This window comes from Crinia signifera, chromosome 7 (genome assembly GCF_055691185.1).
Source record: "Crinia signifera chromosome 7, ASM5569118v1, whole genome shotgun sequence".
Classification (NCBI taxonomy): domain Eukaryota; kingdom Metazoa; phylum Chordata; class Amphibia; order Anura; family Myobatrachidae; genus Crinia; species Crinia signifera.
Window position 1 is genome coordinate 166,738,426 of NC_139223.1, and position 20,901 is coordinate 166,759,326.

Consider the following 20,901-nt stretch of genomic DNA (forward strand, 5'->3'; position numbering starts at 1 on the left):
ACAGCAGGCATGCGCAATGCCGTCCTGTTGTGAAATCCTGCAGCTATTTCCACGCCGTTCATAAGGTGATTGACAGGAAGTAGGCGTCTGGGGTGGAAAACCGCCATTTAGTGAGAGTGCCTAGGAAATGCCGGGAGTGTCTGGGAAAACGCTAAGGGCAAGTGGGGAGCAGCAGCATGCTCTAGAGAGATAAGAGGCTTGGCTATTTTCTCTATATTAATTCTATACACCTAATTATTTTTCTCACTGGTACGCACTCATCCCAAGTACTCAAGGTGAATACCCTGCACTGAACTTGTATCAACAGGGCATATTTCCTTTTTAGGAAAGGGACAGAAGTAATACCTTAATTTTTACCCTATTATTCAGGAGAAGGTACTCGCTCACTTGTAAAAACCACGGTTATCCCAGACAAGAAGCAGTAGTCCCTAAAACCGGTGGGTGTTGTTTTCCCACCATTTATCACTTTTCTGAGAGGCACCGCAGATATACCAGCGGCATTTTTCTTATACACTGGTATTAACCAGAAAGCAATTTGAATATATCATTATTCTTTTGTCGGTGTCAGGTTTTCAATATAATTAATCTATTACCCATATTGTTATCCAATTAACACTGCAATCAACCCATATTGTTATCCAATTAACACTGCAATCAAACAGTGTTTAGAAATATCTGTTATAGGGTGTCACTAAGCACAGGGGAAGATATTCCGCTATCTCCCACTGTGCTCTAATATAAAGTGCATGCACTAATATCTATTCATCCTTTGCATTTGCAAACCTGACTCTTTAATATACAGTATATGCAGTCAGAGACAAAAGTTTATAGAAAAGTGTCACTGAACACAGGGAGAGATATTCCGCTATCTCCCACTGTGCTCTAATGTTGTGTACACACGGGGGAGATATATTGCTCAGCCATATATTGCTGAGCAATATATGGCTGAGCAATATATTGCTCAGTTTCTACTTTACATCAGCGACCAGAGATGGTCGCTGATGAAAAAGAAACTCCCGGGGGGAGCATGTTCCTGCGACCAGCGATCACCACAGGGGCAAAAACGGGAGCGCGCACCCGGCGATATATCGCCGGTGCACACTCCCATTGCGAGCAATATGGTCGCTCAGCGACCATATTTCCCGCGATTTTGCACTAAATCGCCCCCGTGTGTACGCACCTTAACTCACAGGGCATGCACCAATATTCTGTCTGCGACTAACCTGATTATTGATTTTACTGATTATTGATTTTACACACAGTCAAGGAAATTGAAAGTCACAAGAGGATATTTGCAATATTGGAGTAATACATTAACCAAAAAGTATATATTTTCGCAAAACTCAAAAAGTTAATTTATCTGTCAGTTGCTCCAAAACCGCCCAATATTTATAAAGAGTGGCGATTATAATTTTTGTTTCATGTATTTCTATGTCACTGTATATGTGCTGTAAGTTAATTTTATTCTTTATCTAAGATATAATTAAAAGTTAAATTTTAAAGAAATTCTGAATAAGTTGTGCCCCCAAAACCAGAGAGTACTGTTCTGTCTGTCCTTGTAAAACGCTAGGAATGCCTATACAATTTAGGGGAGGGTGTGTGATGTTATCCCCAGCCCGGATATGACGGTTTTTGTCACAGCTGCTTGTAAGTCTCTGGCTACTCATGATGATGACCGGGATGACCGGTGCCCACTGTAACACTCATTCCACGGTGAGCCGGCTACAACGGGATTTGGACATATTGGCACGGCTGTGAGTGGATGTGTAGCCATATGCATCCATTCGCACACATTCGCATTGATTCGCAAGTATGGGTTTGACTCTAGCGCTTCGACGTCTTAACTGAACACTGACTCAACCAGTGAAATGGATACACAATGTATGGATACACGCTGTACTCTACCTTCTCTTTTCCAGAAGGGATAAAACTTGCCCTGTTCTTGCGCCGGATCTTCCCTGTCTTCTTCAGGTTGGACACCAGATGCGACAGTCTTTTCGGTTGTGACCTGAAGCTTTCTTCATCCTGACTGATGTTACTCTCCGCCGACGACATCACATGACTCACTTTTAAGATTTGGTATTACACTTTCTTACATCTGAATAAATAAAATAAGTCAAATAAAAACTTAACATAATTTGACTCAGATTAATGCTTGGTGATTTTTATATATATATATATATATATATATATATATATATATATATATATAGATATATATATATATATATATATCTATATATCTATATATATATATAGATATATATAGATATATATATAGATAGATACAGAAGTACCAACACACTCGCCATTTAGAACTAAAACCCCATTATTTATTTATTGATTATTTGAATGTTAAGGTGAGTTAGTTTGTTGTAGTGAGTGCTGGGCTCCCTGTGTTTGTATTTACTAGAGTGTGTGGTCACAGGCCACCGCACCCCACCCTGGGATGTGGGTGCTGTTTGCACCCCATTCCTAGGAATGGCGAGTGTGTTGGTACTTCTGTATCTATATATTTGGGTTGATTTTTAATTAACCTCTGTTACTGTGACCATAGCTTTCTCATGCACCCTAGATGAGCTCATTTACCTGAAATCTGTGACAGCTGCCCCTTTAATACTAATTCAGGTGCTGTGTTTGGGATTGTCTCACCTTATAAAAGCCATAAGGACATGGCAGTTGAGCATTAACCCAGGAAAAAACACACGTTAATTTTAGCTATGATGTGTAAGCAGGTGCCAGGTTCCCAAGATAACCAGTTGCTAGTGTAGGACTTGCAGTGAAATGGGGTCCCTTGGCGATGGGCTGCAAGCTTAAATGCATTGATCAATTCATGAACTAAAACCCCATTATTTATTTATTGATTATTTGAATGTTAAGGTGAGTTAGTTTGTTATAGTGAGTGCTGGGCCCCCTGTTTTTATATATATATATATATATATATATATATATATATATATATATATATATATCAGCAGCGGGGAAATTAGATCCAGCCCAGGTCTCATAATTGATGTGATCTGAGTTGAGCTGATTACCAGCACATGTGTTCTCCTGATATGTGTTTCCAGTTCAGGAGGTCATTGCTCTTGATGGTGAAATAGCTGCCCAAAAAGATAGGCCGGGTTGTGGGCTACAGTAGGGACCACTGGAGATCTCTGTAGGGTTTGTTCTATGCTGTGATGTCTGTATGCTGTGTACTGATTTACATGGTATCCTGTTCTCCTGCTAAAAAAATAATAAAGACCAAGACTTCATTTGATCCAGTGTACTGTATGTTCTTCCTTGTCATATTATATCGGCACTCATCTTTTCTAATTTTGTGTTGCCCTATGGCTTGTGACCATGTTGTTTAAATAGAAATAGGGATTTGTCACTGTTAACACACTGTTAACACAATTATATGCAAGGGGATCAAGGCAATAATGTGCTTCAGGTGATAACTACCAGCATTATTTGTACAGAATAGATACATCCTAAACATTACATAGTACAGGGAACATAACCATAGCTGCATCAGCAGAGGACAAGTACAGGGCACATAACCATAGCTGCATCAGCAAAGGACAAGTACAGGGCACATAACCATAGCTGCATCAGCAGAGGACAAGTACAGGGCAGATAACCATAGCTGCATCAGCAGAGGACAAGTACAGGGCACATAACCATAGCTGCATCAGCAGAGGACAAGTACAGGGCACATAATCATAACTGCATCAGCAGAGGACAAGTACAGAGAACATAACCATAGCTGCATCAGCAGAGGACAAGTACAGGGCACATAACCATAGCTGCATCAGCAGAGGACAAGTACAGGGCACATAATCATAACTGCATCAGCAGAGGACAAGTACAGAGAACATAACCATAGCTGCATCAACAGAGGACAAGTACAGGAAACATAACCATAGCTGCATCAGCAGAGGACAAGTACAGGGCACATAACCCTAGCTGCATCAGCAGAGGACAAGTACAGGGCACATAACCATAGCTGCATCAGCAGAGGACAAGTACAGGGCACATAAACCATAGCTGCATCAGCAGAGGACAAGTACGGGGCACATAACCATAGCTGCATCAGCAGAGGACACTGACATAACATGGTTTAAGTGAGAGAAGGAAAGCTCATAAGGGAAGAGGGCCCTGCTAGTGAGAGTTTACATGAGCAACCATGAATATTAAGTGAATTTTAAATTGAGATGACAAAGTAGGTGATTCAACAGCTTTCTCTATATATAAAGATGACACAGCTCAACAGCTCAAGGATATTTTAATGAATTTAGGGTAATTTGAGGGTAATCTGAGAAAACCAATGTCATATTCAGAATCAGCACCCTTAAATTACTCTGGAAAGACTGACAAATGATTGACTATAGGCATAGTGTTGACCGGTGTGATCTTCCATGTTGTGTCCTGGTGCGAGTCGCTGTCTGGCTGCTGACCCATGTAATAAGCAGCAAGCGAATCAGCAAAGAAATGTTTCTCTATTTCTGTCATTTACTACAGTACTAATTTGGTTTCCTCTCCCTACTTGTGGTTTCAACCAAACCGTGCCGTTAAATGTGTTTTAGTGGCTGTAAAAGCTCATTGCTCCAATCAGTCTCCTAACCACCGAACAGTGCGCTCAGCGGTTTTGAGGTGAGAGCCACCGGCAGTGGTTAAAGCTGGGTACACACTGGGCAATATATAACGTTAGAGGTATGGACGGTGCATATCGTCCAGTGTGCTCTGTCAATATCATTAACGATGCGCGCGGCAGCAGGACGTTAATGACCCCCCTCTGTCAGTCTGTTCGCCGTGGCCCCACGCACCCGGCGTATGCACATGTGCAGAAATGCGGCTGCGCATACGCCAAACATCGGTCCCCAGGTGAACGAACAGCCGCTGCGAACGGACCTAAGTAAGGTCCAGTGTGTATGCACTATGTCGTTCTCCCACAGCAACGCTGATATAGTTATCGCTAAGTGTGTACCCAGCATAACCCTGCCACCGAATCACTGCCACCAAATGTCCCCTTGTATTATTACTGGTGCAATACTAACATCAGGTACCTGGCGGAGGCAGAACCGGAACGTTCCCAAATGCCATTAATCTAATTCTATAATCACCAGGGACTCTAATACATTTTAATAAAAGCAAAAATTAGGCAACAATTCAACCCTCAAATAAAGATCATTAAGATCAAAATATCATTAAATAAAGACAAATGTGCAATATTACATGATTATTATAACCGCTTGCCATGATGATGATGAGGGGTATGGGGTCAAAGGGTCGACACTATGACACTATGAATGTCGACATACATTAGGTCAACATGGCTTAGATCGACATGATCGGGAAGTCGACACAAGCATTAGGTTGACAATGGGAAGGTCGACAGTCAAAATATTGACATGAGGTTTTCACTTTTTTTTACCCGAATTTAGACATAAGTCGATATGGACACCGTATCAGTGTACCCCCCCACACACACACACACCATTTAACTGTCAACCTTCCCATTGTCGACCTAATGCTTGTGTCGACCTCCTAACCCTGTTGACCTTAGCCGTGTTGACTTATTTCATGTGTCGGCCTAATGTGTGTCGACCTATAGCGACCGCATCCCGACGATAACAGACATATCTCTAATCTCCTGCCAGGTGTCTCTGGTTTTTAAAACAACAAAGGAAGTCAGGATTGTTGTAGAAGTCATATTATATATGTATAAAAGTTGGATACAAGTATAAATAAAATAATAATAGTTGCCCCTAGCAACATCCCATGTGAAACAGAAGTCCCATCTTAGCAAATCCCCTCCCCATGTATCGAACACCGAGCCTTAACAAGGGTGGGGAGCTGGTGCAGCTGATGGAGATTGACTAAGCCCCAGTCAGAGAGTGGTAAAGTGGAAGTGGATAAAGTAACCATCAGCTTCTAACTGCCATGTTACTCTCTGTGTTTGAAAAATGACCGGGGATGATTGTTTTTTTGTACTTGGGGGAGAGAGATTAAGTGGACACTCGGGATCAACGACAATAAAATGGAAAAGCAACATCAAAAAAACTATTTTCTTAAGCACAGTGGGCCTTATTCTAGTTCACTCTTTCTGACAAAATCCTTCTTAGATGGACAAAACCATGTGCACTGCAGGTGGGGCAGATGTTACTTGTGCAGAGAGAATTAGATTTGGGTGAGGTTTTACTTTAAAGTGAGATCTATATTGCAGTTTAAAAATAATGCAGCCAGTATTTACCCTGCACAGAAACAAAATAACTCACCCAAATCTAACTCTCTCTGCACATTTTACATCTGCCCCCCTGCAGTGCACATGGTTTTGTCCATCTAAGAAGGATTTTGTCAGAAAGAGTGAACTAGAATAAGGCCCAGTATGTACACGGATTGAAGTGAAGAGACCCTTTAACTGTTTTTTCTATTGCTGTAAACCAATAAATATATTTTGCAAAAAACAAATACAAGCAAACAAACAAATGGGCCCATTTCAATGGTGTTAACCACCGGCGCACTCAGGATAACACCGAGCAAAAGCTTGGAACAAAGAGATCACTTTTGGCTGATTTATAGGGACTTTTATACCATATCAGCAAATTCAAAGTCAATCTTATGTAACTCCCATAAAGGCAACTTCAGCTCCTGTAAAATTCTGTGGTGCTTAAAAGTTCACAGCATCCAGCCAATCACACTGTGTGGGTGTGGCCGAGTACAGCATAATAAAGATAAAAGTTACAAAAGTTAATTTACAGTATACAGCATATATGTATGTTTGTGTGTGCGTATATATAGTATATATATATATATATATATATATATATATATATATATATATATATATATATATATATATATAGAGAGAGAGAGAGAGAGAGAGAGAGAGAGAGAGAGAGAGAGAGAGAGAGAGAGAGAGAGAGAGAGAGAGAGAGAGAGAGAGAGAGAGAGAGAGAGAGAGAGAGAGAGACATTTATAACTGTGCGACTTAGGGTGACTAACTCATCCCTTTAATCCGGGACACATATTAATTACACAGGTTCTGTGGCTGGCTTTCACCTGGTTTTAAACTGCCACAGAACCTGTATAATTAATATGTGTCCCGGATTAAAGGGATGAGTTGGTCACCCTAGTGTGACTATATCTTTCTCAAGCAATGATTAATAATTCTGAATAGTGCAGACGTCAGGACACAGATGAAGCTAGGATACTTGTGTCAGTAATATTCATTTATACAGTTAATCATATGCCATTTATGACGATTCTGTATCAGAACACATATTACAGTCCCTCGCTCTGACATCATTAAGTGAGTTGTATACTGCGCCATGGATACGTTAACCCTGTACAGTACAGTTTGCATTGTAACTTGAATAGAAATACACCCCAGAAAAAATGTTCTGTATCACAGCTGCCAGCACACAGGCCCTAGTTCTTCATGGTGCAACAATATTATAACAATCAGCCACCACTATTGCACAAGAATTGTTATTGGAGGAAAAATGATTCATTGTGTTTATTCCAGTATCACTTATAGAATGCAAAGGAGTAAATGTAAGTTTTACCTTTTGGACTTGTACTTGTCTCACGTGTCCTTCTCCGGAGATCTCTCACAAATGAGCCGCATCTTCCTCAGACTCCAATTTAAAGCTCCTCTCCTCTCCTGTTTTTTTTTTTTTTTCCTTCCAGACAGATGATCTTCAGCGAAATAGAAAAAAGGTGTTAATGGGTCAGAGTGTGCCCCCCAAGCAGCATTACCCAAGGGCCTTTCTAGAATGCTGCATTTACGAGGCGTGTTTGGCTGGGGTCCAGCAGCATGGGATGCTGCATCACGTAGTCTGTATCTTAGTATAGGACACAGCTGCAGTGCAGGAGGAGAGTACACCATAGGATCAGAGAGATAACGGATGCTGCTGCTGTGACTCACAACTTATTGATCCAACGGCAATTAGCATTTACATCCCACTGTTATTACAAGGATACAGTATCAAGTTTTACCTGGCAGGTTTGCTGCATTCCGCTGGGTATGCAGTCTCATCCTGGCTCTGGTGCAATGACACTGGCTTAAAGGTGCACTGTCATTCTATTATTATAAGGATATTGCATTATTGCATATGATGTAGCATAATATATACGTTTTCTTTCTAAATCAATAAAATATTTATTTTTGTATGAGTGATTTTCATAAGTTTAATATGATATATGATTCTTGGCGTTTAATAGTTTACGGGCGGTATTCAGTCCCTACGACAGGAAAAATAGTGCCCTCCGCCTATTCAATACTGTTTGGAATTTTTTTTTTGGCTCAGCCCCCACACACACTTAATTTGCATTATTAGAAGTGCTGTCAATCTGAAATGTAATTTAGCATTTGCAAACACATTGTTAATAGTAAATATTAGCATTTTTATGTACAACTGGCGTGTAGTGTAGGTGCCGTGCCCCACTGCGTTCACATAAGGTATAAGCTGACCGATCTGTCTAGTGCCCATCCACTCCAGTGCTACTGATGTATCTGTCCAGTGTCCAGCCACCCCAACAGGGGCAGGACAGGAGCAGGCCACACATTAGTGGTACAGGATGTTGTACACATGCAATCACATAATTATGGCCACGGGACAAAATGCCACAAAGCAGCATGAGTCGTGACATCTCCCTTGCGGGGGGGGAAGGGGGTTGGGGGAGTCGAGGACTTGCAAGGATTGCGCCGCACCCTGCACCTAAATATAGCAATAGGGACCCCCACTACACAGAGAAGCCTTGAGGATGGCTTGGGGGCTTTTTCATACATTTCCACAAATACAGTATATGTAACCAAGATGTATATTACCATATAGTGTTTAAATCTGGTTACTGATGATAAAAAGTGGTACTTGTGTATTTTGGCGGCGCCCCTGATTTCCATCGCGCAATGTTTTAATCGCATCGCATGCCATGCACCCGATGGCATGCGATGCGACGCGATTTTTGCCCCCTATACGATGAAAGATTGTATATGCACCCTAAAGGGTGCTTTGAAGCACCCTAATGGGTGCTTACAATGTTAAATGCACCCCCACGCCACCCCCCCACTATAAACGTGAACCCGAAGCGTGGCGAGCGCAGCGAGGCCGCGAGGGGCGGCGGTACGCGTCCTCCAACCTTTTCATACCCCCACTATCCACGTCGGCGTGGAGTTGAGAATAGAAAGTGTGGCGAGCGCAGCGAGCCACCGAGCCCGAAGTGCGGCGAGCGGATGCGGATACCTTCACAGGTATCGTAGTCCCCTCGCGGCCTTCACAGGTATCCGCGTCCCCTCGCAGGGCTTGCTGCGCTCGCCACGCTTCGGGCTCGGTGGCTCGCTGCGCTCGCCACACTTTCTATTCTCATTTCCACACCGACGTGGATAGTGGGGGTATGAAAAGGTCGGAGGACGCGTACCACCGCCCCTCGCGGGCTCGCTGCGCTCGCCACGCTTCGGGTTCACGTTTATAGTGGGGGGGGTGGCGGGGGGGTGCCCATTAGGGTGCTTATACAATGTTTAATCGCATCGCATTGTATGGCAATTTTAAAATTGTATGGCATTGTACAATATCACGCGATATCGCGTCGCATCGCATACCATCGTATGCCTTATGGTATGCGATGCGATGCGATGGGCGCCGCCAAACTACACAAGTACCTAAAAAGTTTTTTAAAATTGTTTTTGTACAACACACTACGAAATAGAAATGCTGTCAGTCTGCGGCGAAATTTGGCATTTGCACAAAATAATGATGTACAACTAGTGTGTAGTGTAGGTGCCGTGCGCCTCTGTGTTCACATAACATAAAAGGGGATACGGTCATTGGGTCACCAGCATGTTGTTCGACTTGCATTTAGATCAAGAGTCTAGGTTGAAATGCAGGAAGGTCGACATGAGTCTAGGTCGACATGGGTTAGGTCGACAGGGTCATTAGTTCAATATGGGTTAGGTCAACAGTCAAAAGGTCGACATGGGGTTTTTCACATTTTTTTGAGCCGACATGTGAAATAAAGGGTATTTCATGCCCTACCATCCACTAGAGCGTGGTGGAAGTATAAAATAGTGAGCCGAGCGTAGTGAGGCATCGTGCCTGAAGCATGGCGAGCGCAGCGAGCCATGCAAGGGGATTCAGTGCTACATTTCAGTGCCCATGTCGAATGTGTCAATATTCGGGACAAAAAAATGTGAAAAACCCCATGTCGACCTTTGGACTGTCGACCTAACATATGTTGACCTTTTGACCCTGTGGACCTAACCCATGTTGACCTGTAGACTAATGTCGACTTTCCTGCATGTCGACCTAGACTCATGACGACCTAAATGCATGTCGACCAACATGCTGGTGACCAAATGATCCATACCCCATAAAAGCTGACTAATTTGTCCAGTGTCAACCAACTCCAATGCTCCTGAGGTATATGTCTAGTGTTTATCCACTGCCCATTGTCTTTCCACTCCAGTGCTGCTGATATAGCTGCCCGGTGTCTATCCACTCCAGTGCTGCTGATATAGCTGCCCAGTGTCTTTCCACTCCAATGTTGTTGATATAGCTGCCCAGTGACTATCCACTCCAGTGCTGCTGATATAGCTGCCTGGTGTCTATCCACTCCATTGCTGCTGATATAGCTTCCCAGTGTCTATCCACTCCAGTGCTGCTGATATAGCTGCCCAGTGTCTATCCACTCCAGTGCTTCTGATATACAGTAGCTGCCCAGTGTCTATCCACTCCAGTGCTGCTGATATAGCTGCCCAGTGTCTATCCACTCCAGTGCTTCTGATATACAGTAGCTGCCCAGTGTCTTTCCACTCCACTGCTCCTGATATAGCTGCCCAGTGTCTTTCCACTCTAGTGCTGCTGATAGAGCTGCCTAGTGTCTTTCCACTCCAGTGTTGATGATATATCTGCCCAGTGTCTTTCCACTCCAGTGTTGCTGATATAGCTGCCCAGTGTCTATCCACTCCAGTGCTTCTGATATACACTAGCTGCCCAGTGTCTTTCCACTCCACTGCTGCTGATATAGCTGCTCGGTGTCTATCCACTCTACTGCTGCTGATATAGCTGCACAGTGTCTATCCACTCCAGTGCTGCTGATATAGCTGCCCAGTGTCTTTTCACTCTAGTGCTGCTGATAGAGCTGCCCAGTGTCTTTCCACTCCAGTGTTGCTGATAGAGCTGCCCAGTGTCTTTCCACTCCAGTGTTGCTGATAGAGCTGCACAGTTTCTTTCCACTCCAGTGTTGCTGATTGAGCTGCCCAGTGTCTTTCCACTCCAGTGTTGCTGATAGAGCTGCCCAGTGTCTTTCCACTCCAGTGCTGTGGATAGAGCTGCCCAGTGTCTTTCCACTCCAGTGCTGCTGATAGAGCTGCCCAGTGTCTTTCCACTCCAGAGCTGCTGATATAGCTGTCCAGTGTCTTTCCACTCCAGTGCTGCTGATATAGCTGCCCAGTGTATTTCCACTCCAGTGTTGCTGATATAGCTGCCCAGTGTATTTCCACTCCAGTGTTGCTGATATAGCTGCCCAGTGTCTTTCCACTCCAGTGCTGCTGATATAGCTGCCCAGTGTCTTTCCACTCCAGTGCTGCTGATGGAGCTGCCCAGTGTCTTTCCACTCCAGTGTTGCTGATAGAGCTGAACAGTGTATTTCCACTCCAGTGTTGCTGATATAGCTGCCCAGTGTCTATCCAAAAAGTAAAAGAAGAATTAAAAAAATTTAAATAAATAATAAAAATAAGTTGAAAAAGTAAAAAATGTGTGTTTTGAACTACTTTCATTTACATAAATAAACTGTCAGTGTGCAGTGTGAGTTTTTTTTGTAAAAAAATAAATAAAGAGTTAAATACTTAAAAAATAAATGTGCAGCTGGGGAGTAGCGTAAGTACTGTACCCCACGGTGTTCACTGATCTGTGCTGTGTGCAACTACACCTGCTGACACATCTGTCTAATTTCCATATACTTTAAGCTGTGCACACACGGAGCAATATGATCGCTGGCAATATATTGCTGTGTCCCGTTTTCATCAGAAACCAGAGATGGTCGCTGATGAATATGACACACTGCCGGGAGAAGAGGCGCCGGGGAAGTCGCTGGTCGGAGGAGCATGCAGCTCCAACCAGTGACCATTAGGGGGTTGAAAACGGGAGCGTGCACCCGATGATTTATCGCCGGTGCAGACTTCAATCACTGGCAATATGGTCGTTCAGCGACCATATTGCCAGCGATAAGTGTGCCGTATGTACACAGCTTTGCTGCTGCTGACAAATATGTCCAATGTCGTTCCACTCCAGTGCTGCACACTTATCTGTTCAGTGTCAATCCAGTCACCATCCACTCTAGTGTTGCTGAAATATCGGCCCAGTGTCCATCAACTCCAGTGCCGCTGATGTATCTGTTCCATGTCCATCTATTGTACAGTGTCCATCCACTCCAATGCTACTGACATATCCATCCATTTGTTCACTCCAGTTCCCTCAGCCTCCCTATGCTGCCCATACACTAGCACGATATTGCATGCAATCCTTCAATTTTGACCACATCAGTGCGATAAATTGAAGGATTGTATGCATGAATAATGGGTCCCCTGATGCAATTTGGTCGCATCGAAAAATATTATGTGCTGCACATAATATTTATCAAATTGCATGAGCGATCGCATGTGGTTTTTTAAAACATGCAATCTCACGAATGCAGTCGGCAGTGGGTTCGGGGGGCCAGAGCATTGGCAGTGGGTGGTGGTGGAGCGGGGACTGGAGCGCTGGTGGTGGAGCAGGGACTAGAGCGCTGGTGGTGGAGCGTGGACTTAAGCGCTGTTGGCGGGTGGTGGTGGAGCGCAGTGATGTGAAGGAGCGCTAACAGTGGTGGGGCCCAGCAGTGGCTGCAGAATTTGAAAAAAACTATTTAAAACACTGGGCAGCCCTCTGATTGTCAATCAGCGGCCACCTGAATGGGAGGCAGCTCTCTCACTGAGGGGCAGATTTATAAAGCTCGGTGAAGTGATAAAGTGTCTGGTTTTTATCACCGGCCAATCAGCTGCTACCTGACATTTTTCAAACCAAGCCTGTAACTTAACAAGTATTAGCTGATTGGCCGGTGATAAAAACCAGACAGATAGCTATATGAATGACAGAGTACCAAAACGTGGCTTGAAGAGCTGTGTAGCAAATAGCATAACTATGTGACAAGGAGGCTTGGAGAGCAAAAGGAACACCCTCCGAAAATACCGGAAGTAAGCGCAATTTGTCCCATTGCACATGCGCAAACTGGCAGATTAACGCTATTTAAACCCCCAGTCTGTTCTTACACCTTATCCCGATCTGAGGAAGCCGCTGATACCGGAAGGTCATCGCTGATTGCTGATCGCTGAATACTTCATTATAAGTCCATCTGTTAAAACCTTTCTGGAGTATAAGGAGGCTCTCATTGGTACCTGCCAACACAAGAAAGGAGCCATTTCCAACTTACTCCCCCAGCCTGCTATGCAGAAATGTGGAGTCACAACTGAACACATTTAACTGGGGTTTGGAAACTAACAGGACCGGAGAGAGTGACTTTATTTTTTGTCTGGCCAGACACACCAGGACTGGTAACGTTACCACTAATTTTTAACTTATAATTTTTTTACCCCTTTTTTTCTATATGCTTACAGTTATTAACATTCATGCTTTGCTGTAATGAAATGGTTAATTAACACCTTCTGCAAAGCCATTATAACATTAACATCCTAGCTGTAAAATGTTAAGTTTTGTGTTTAAAGATAACCTTTTGGTTAACCTTTTAATATTCACTGGCCAGTGATTCATATTTAGATAATAAGTCTTATTGTACTAAGGTAGTCCCTAGCGCAGTATTTTCATGTTGTCTGTCTGTCTTTCTTTGCTACTAAGAAGGAATTTGTCAGAAAGAGTGAACTAGAATAACCCCCATAGTGAGCCTGCTAATAAGATCGAATAATCTCCATATATATCAAAAGGAGAAATATGTTCATATATATCGACAATTAAAATATATAGATATTCCGAAAGCAACATATTTTCATTTTCTTCTCATGGTAAAAATACAGGCACTAATTATATCATTATGTCTTAAAAATGTCTAATATTTACCTCAGAATTAAAACAAAAGAGCCTAGTAAAAACAACTAGGGATTTTTTAAAAATGTTTTTTTCTTAGACTTTTATATACTTAAAAATTAAAAGACTGATTCATGTTATGGAAGAAGAGAAATTCAATAATTGATAAACTGAAGAATTATTTTAGGCAAAACATATGCAGACTTCTATCGGTTTGTAAAGGGAGTAATTTCATGGCCTTCATTGAGACCATTCAGGGTTTGCGTGTTCAAAGTAAGTATCCAATAGGTCTCGCGTCTCAAAAGAGCACGATCTCAATCTCCACCTCTATTTCCTAGAGGTACTATTTCAATTCCAGTGACTTTCATGCCTGTCGGGTCACAATTATGTTTATTTTTAAAGTGTCTCGGAACAATATGATTCAAAACTCCATGTTTAATGTTTCTCATGTGCTCCAATATACGGGTTCTTGGTGTGCACTTGGTCTATCCAATATATTCGGAGCCACATGGATATACCAATAGGTATATAACATATATTGAAACACAATTAATAAACTGATTGATATTACATACAGATGGAGCGCCTCTCACTATTGCTTCGCCAGCGCCAGAATCTGTCCGCTGGCGATCGCCGGCGGAGAGGCGCCCCATCTGACTGAGACGCATGCACATCTCACACGCATGCACGTCTCACATGCACGCGCGTCTCAGTTTCCCGTCGGCGGGGGGATGGGAACCCTGTCCATCTCCGCTTCAGAGAGACGGACAGGGTTGGGGGGGGGGGGGGGCGGGCAAGGCGGCGGGGACCCAGGGCAACCCTCGGCGAGGCAGCGGGGACCCGGGGGAGCCCCGTTGTAAGGTGACGCGCGCATCCCCTTACGGCGGCTGGCGGGAGATGGCGGCTGGCGAATCTTCCGCCATCCCCTGCAAGAGCGAGCGGCGCTCCATCTGTACATAATTATATTGTGATTCAAATGATGATCTTTTTTTGTATTACTGGACAGATCTTACATCTGCTACACGGATAATAGCCATTCAGGCTCAAGAAGGACGACGCATTAGGAGGTTGTAATAGATTTAATGGTTCAAGTTGACTGTTGGATACCCATGAACTTATAGTGTTAGGATACTATGGGGTGAACTTGGGGTTAAACCAGAAATGTGCCTCTGTGGCCAACACAATGTAGAAAAAGAGCACATAGAGCCGGACCCTGACTCTGTTAATCCCTCCAGAGCAGTGGTAGCCAACCCTAGCCCTCGAGAGCTACCAACAGTTCACATTTTCCAGACAACCTAGCTGCTGCACAGCTGCACTCATTAATCACTGACACATTTTAAAAGATCCACAGATGGAGCTAATTACATCACTTTTCTGTGAGGAGACCTGCAAAACATGCACTGTTGGTAGCTCTCGAGGACTAGGGTTGGCTACCCCAGCTCCAGAGGATATAGGCACCTGCAGAGCTAAGACTTCACCTATAATAGCCATTCGAAGGGGTAAATTAGGTTCACCCCAACCCCGGTGCCACCAAGACTTTGCAAGGAAATAAGGTGCTCAACACCTCCAGGGCAAACAGGAGGAAAACTAACTAAAACCGGTGAATGCAACAATGCAAGAAGATGTTATATGTAGAAATAATACTTCCCAGCTAAACTTATGAGTGCAGAATTGCAGGAAGGTGTTAAACATAATGGGGGAAATGTACTTACTTTACTTAAAATACGCCTAAAAAATTCATATTTGCATAGTAAAATACAATTTTTTTAGGCGTATTCGTATTTTTGGCAATTACTATGCCAAAAATACACATTCGTATTCGTATTTTTGGCACATTTTACGCCATCAGAAAATATGAATAGGAATCACCATTCAAAAACATGGTGATTCCTAATTTACTAAGCGGCCGTATTAAAAATTGGTTCGTTGTTGGTTCGTGTGGTAGGAGTTTTGCCTGGGCATACAATGTTTTGTATCTTGTGGTAACCAGCCCACAGCTGTCTTGCATTTGGTACAAGTCCTATTTGGCACTACTGTGTGTGGATCTTTTTGTCTACATTAAAAAACTGGTCTTACACTATACACTCCTCTGTTGTTCTATTTTAAACAGATTCACTATCTCCCTATGAGTCCTGGGATTACACTGGAGTAAGCTGCAGTCCGCATTTATGGGATTTAGTGATTTCCCAAAGGAACATCCTTTGGACATTCTGCTAGTTTTAATTAAGTACCTTATTAGTGCTAATTGATTCACCTCTGCTTTTTGTAATACTATTGTTTTTTGGACACATTGGTGTATCTAGCTGCTTTTATTAGTGCCTTTTCTATTTAGAAAGGCATATCTGTTATTTGGCTTGGTTCCCTATATTTACAAAAATGTTTAGAGGGAATAATCTTAATGATAGGAGACTGCAAGAATGCAACCGCATTTTTGATGGAAAAATCTGCACTCGGGAAAGATGTGATCCCATAACAGATAATACAAATATTTCTCATACCCTAAAAAAATTGCTTATTCTGACACCAAAATCTGGTGGGATATTAGAAGTTTGGACAATTATTTAAGCTGTGGGAGGATACCACGGGGCCTCATGCTCAACAAATTGCCAACCCTGGGTTTGGATAATGAAAAATTCATGAAAGAGTGGAACCAGATTCTTGACGATTACTCACTTCAGTTGATGAGGTTTACAGTCTCAGAAAACAAGAAAACCCTGAAGGATATAGAAAAACAACTTGGTGAACTTAAGCCTGAGTTAGAGAAATATAAAGATGATGAGTCATTCAAAAAGAAAAAAGAGGAAATTGATAAAAAGGTAACTAATATTGAAAATAAAGTCATTGATACAAAACAGAAAAAATACCATAGAGACAAATTAGACTACGAAACTAACGAAATAAGATCTTGGCAAAATAAAAAATCAGAGGAACTTAGGAAAAGAGACAGACATAACTTTGTGGAGACTCCTGGAGCTCAGTATAGAAAAAGAATATGAAATCCACTAATTATCAGAACAGGAATACCAATTGGACATAGGTGCCCTATAAAAATAGAAGCACATTTATATGTGGTTCTGGGAGAGTTTTATACAATAGTAATAGATTTCCAGAAAGGGAACAATGAGGATTTGTGCATAACAGGTTTTAAAGATTATGGTCAGTGCCTGATGATGGAGACAATACTACTTTTTTAGGAAAGGGACCATCAACACACGGCCACAGACCTCCAAGCAGATTAAATTATTCCTCAGTCAGTCTAAAAAGACACAGAGGGGGAAAGAGAGGAGCAGGACTTAGCAGAAAGGCAACCAAAGATGAGAACCCCATATTAACATCACACTCTAGGGGCATCTTTACCTTTCAAAAAAGTTCTTATGGAGCCCACACACGCACCGATCCCGGCGTGCGTTGTGGGCTTAACTAGCACACATAGCATCGCATCGTATGCCTTGTGCATACGATGTGCATGCGATGCGATGCGGTGCTATGCTAGAAAAAGCTAGTACAAAAAGTATGTGCAGCACATACTTTTTGTACTGTACGATGAGGTGCCGTGGGAGCGCGCACCCCATCGTACAGCATCGCATCGCCCGCAACGGTGCGTGTGTGGGCTCCATTACTCCTAAAGAAAATTCGTCCTAAAAAAGGGTTTGTCATTTGCACCTTCGGTGGGTCTAACTAAATTTGATCTGTATATAGATCTTAACTTGTTTATACGAAAACTAACCATGAAACGTCACTTTTTAAAAAAAGTCCGACGCCCCATTATGAAATTGGGAAAATAGCCCTGCACCCCCAAAAAGTGAGTCTCTAAGCGGGCTCAAATTAAAATCTATGTACTACCCAATTGAGTCTAAAGGTCCATATATAGACCTGTTTTTTGGAATTGGCTAAAAAAGATATTGACAATCTGAAAATAAATAAGGTAAATAATAAGAGTAACTTCACTAAAAAAGAAACTGAGGCCTTCAAAAATGTGTCCACTGACACAGAGTTTATGATTAAAAGTGCACAAAAAGGTGGGAGGATAGTTATTTTGGACCGACAGGACTATGTAGACGAAGCCTATAGGTTACTTGGGGATACTACATCCTATCGTAGATTAGACACGGATCCTACTGCTCCATTCTTAGGTAACCTAGAAAATCTGCTAAAAAGAGGATTGGAGTCTAAAGTGCTTTCCTTGGATGAATTTAAATATTTACATAATACATCACCAAACATGGCTACTTTCTATCATCTGCTGAAAATTCATAAACGCCAAGATAAGCCGAACGGCCAATAGTCACCGGAATCTGCTCCCTGACATCAAAAGTGTCAGAATTCGCAGATTTGGTTATTTAACATTATGTCCCCAAGTTAGAATCCCATATTAGAGACTCTACTCATATGTTACAATTGTTAAAAAATATTGAGTGGGTAGATGGTCTAAATTGGGCAACTAGACGTCGAGTCCCTTTATACGGCAATCCCACATGAAGGGGGGATTTTCGCTATTAGAACTGTTCTAGCCCAAGATCCTCAGATTTCTAATATTAGAAAATAATTTGTGTGTGACTGTTGGGAGTTTGTACTTACTCACAACTGCTTTGAGTTTCTGGGGGATTGGTTCCTACAAGTACGGGGAACGGCGATGGGCACGATTTGCCAATCTTTTTATGGGCGAATGAGAAACCAAATTGCAGCTAGTCATCATCAGTCACGCCCTCTGAAGAAGTCCTTGATGAAATGCATAGGGTGGGGCTTGGTAACACTAGCTGCTGCTTGACCCAGCTGCTACCCACCAGCATCTGTTCCTGACTGAGGTCCTGACACGGTGCTTGCGATGTTGGTTTGTGTTCTTCTGCAGAGCCCCGGACAGTGGTAGGAGTTTTGCCTGGGCATACAATGTTTTGTATCTTGTGGTAACCAGCCCACAGCTGTCTTGCCTTTGGTACCAGTCCTATTTGGCGTTACCGTGTGTGGTTATATTTGTCTACATTAAAAAACTGGTTTTACACTATGTAGTACTATTTTAAACAGATTCACTATCTCCCTACGAGTCCTGGGATTACATTGGAGGAAGCTGCAGTCCGAATTTATGGGACTTAGTGATTTCACAAAGGAACATCCTTTGGGACATACTGCTGGTTTTAATTAAGTACCTTATAAGTGCTAATTGATTCACCTCTGCTTTTTGTAATAAATATATATATATATATATTTATATATATGTGTGTGTGTGTGTGTGTGTGTGTGTGTGGTTATATAGTTTGTTTTTTTCCTGTCAGAGTGCACTGTGTTTTTTTCCACCTTAATGTGGTCAATGTGTTTTTATTTTTTTCCTATAGGGACAATTATTTTTGTTTTTACTGTGGGGACCAATGTTTTTTTTTTCATATTGTGGGCATTGTGTATTTGTTTCCTTCCTGTTGGGTGTTTCTTCATGTTGGGGTTCTTTGTGTTGTTTTTCTTTTAATTGTGGGCTGGTGCGGTTTCTTTTTTTTATCAGAGCCATTGTTTTATTGATTTTGCTACTGTGTGGCCAATTTTTTTTCCAGTCAGTGGACCTATCTGAGTTAAGGGGCGACTTCTCTGCTCCACTGTGTCACGTTCTTAGAAGCACCAGCTGTAGTGTAACGGAGGCTGGGTGCTTTAATGTAAGGATGTTGCATCCACGACAGAAGGGAGTGAAACAATAGAATAAAATTAAATTGATTTAATAAAGATATTTGCAAAACAAGTGATACTGATGGCACAAATGATATACTGTAGATTATGCAAATGTAAAAGTCAATAGTCCAATATGTTATTGCAGAATATGATGATGCTTGGTACTTGAAAGAATATTATAATGTTGCTTGAAGAATTGAAGAATAAATGAAGAAGAAGGGATTTGATTGGGTACTTGAAGGATTGGATGTTTGAATGAAGACTGAAGAAACATTTGGAAGATTGGATGGTTGATTGGAAGATTGGTTGGATGATTGGTTGGATGATTAGATGATTGGTTGGAGGATTGAAAGATTGGATGATTGGTTGGAAGATTGGATGATTGGTTGGATGATTGGAGGATAAAGAATATAAATGAAGAAGACTGTCCTTGCTGGATTGGATCGTGGCTGCAATCAGAGGTAACCGTGGATATAACCGTCGGGAATGATGAGCAAGATAATACCCCTTTGGGAGGCTAACCTTGTTTAATCCGCATTGGCGGCAGTGGAGTCCACAGGAGAGACTTCCCTTGAAGACACACAGGATTGTAGTGGGAACTACAGAGCCAGACCGGAGCAAAGAGGCATAGGGTTAGACATCATTGTACTGACTGCCGGTCTAACCCGGCCAGTCAGTACTTAACAGGTGGACTGTGCGGCAATTGGTCAGCCTATTAACAGGGGAGGCGGAGCCGCACAGAAGAGGCTGAGGGAACCAAAAAGATGGTGGCCGCCAGAGGGGGCGACAGGTTACAGCCCGTCCCGCAGCGCTGCTAATATATGTGATCACACCGCCCGGCCAGGTCAGCACTCGCCGGATCCGCCAGCTACGCGCTCAGGGACCTGCTGCCTGCCCCACTGCTCCCCCTGATGAGGATCACCGCCCGCCCCCTGCTCCCCGACATGTGATAAATCACAAGCGATTTATCACATGTAAAATTTGGCTCATCAAGTGCCAAATTGTATGTGAGCCTCCCGGGGAGCTGCCTGGCGGCTCACAGGAGAATTGGGTCTAATGTTGGGTGTTTGGGGCATTAAGTTTCTTGTTGAAATTTTTCCTGTGGATACCACCCGAGCTCTACTAAAATGAGGAGCGTAGTGTGTAAGGATATTTTTATCTTAAGAAATGGGTGCAGAAAACATAACAG

At 42.7% G+C, this 20,901-nt stretch overlaps 1 protein-coding gene across 7 annotated transcripts in view; it reads right to left on the reverse strand.

Moving 5' to 3' along the window:
• TRPM2 (transient receptor potential cation channel subfamily M member 2) overlaps positions 1–20,901 on the reverse strand; it is a 100,657-nt gene that overhangs the window by 60,190 nt on the left and 19,566 nt on the right. For 2 of the 7 annotated variants that reach the window (XM_083154239.1, XM_083154237.1), the window contains exons 2-4: positions 10,354–11,670; positions 7,554–7,686; positions 1,906–2,098 (exon numbers count right to left, since the gene is read on the reverse strand). In XM_083154239.1, the coding sequence (XP_083010365.1) occupies positions 1,906–2,055 (150 nt within the window). In that variant the 5' untranslated portion in view covers positions 2,056–2,098; positions 7,554–7,686; positions 10,354–11,670. Of the gene's footprint in view, positions 1–1,905; positions 2,099–7,553; positions 9,038–10,353; positions 11,671–13,291; positions 13,415–20,901 lie in introns of those variants that run through there. The other 5 variants (XM_083154238.1, XM_083154241.1, XR_014450840.1 and 2 more) reach the window with 5 other exon arrangements.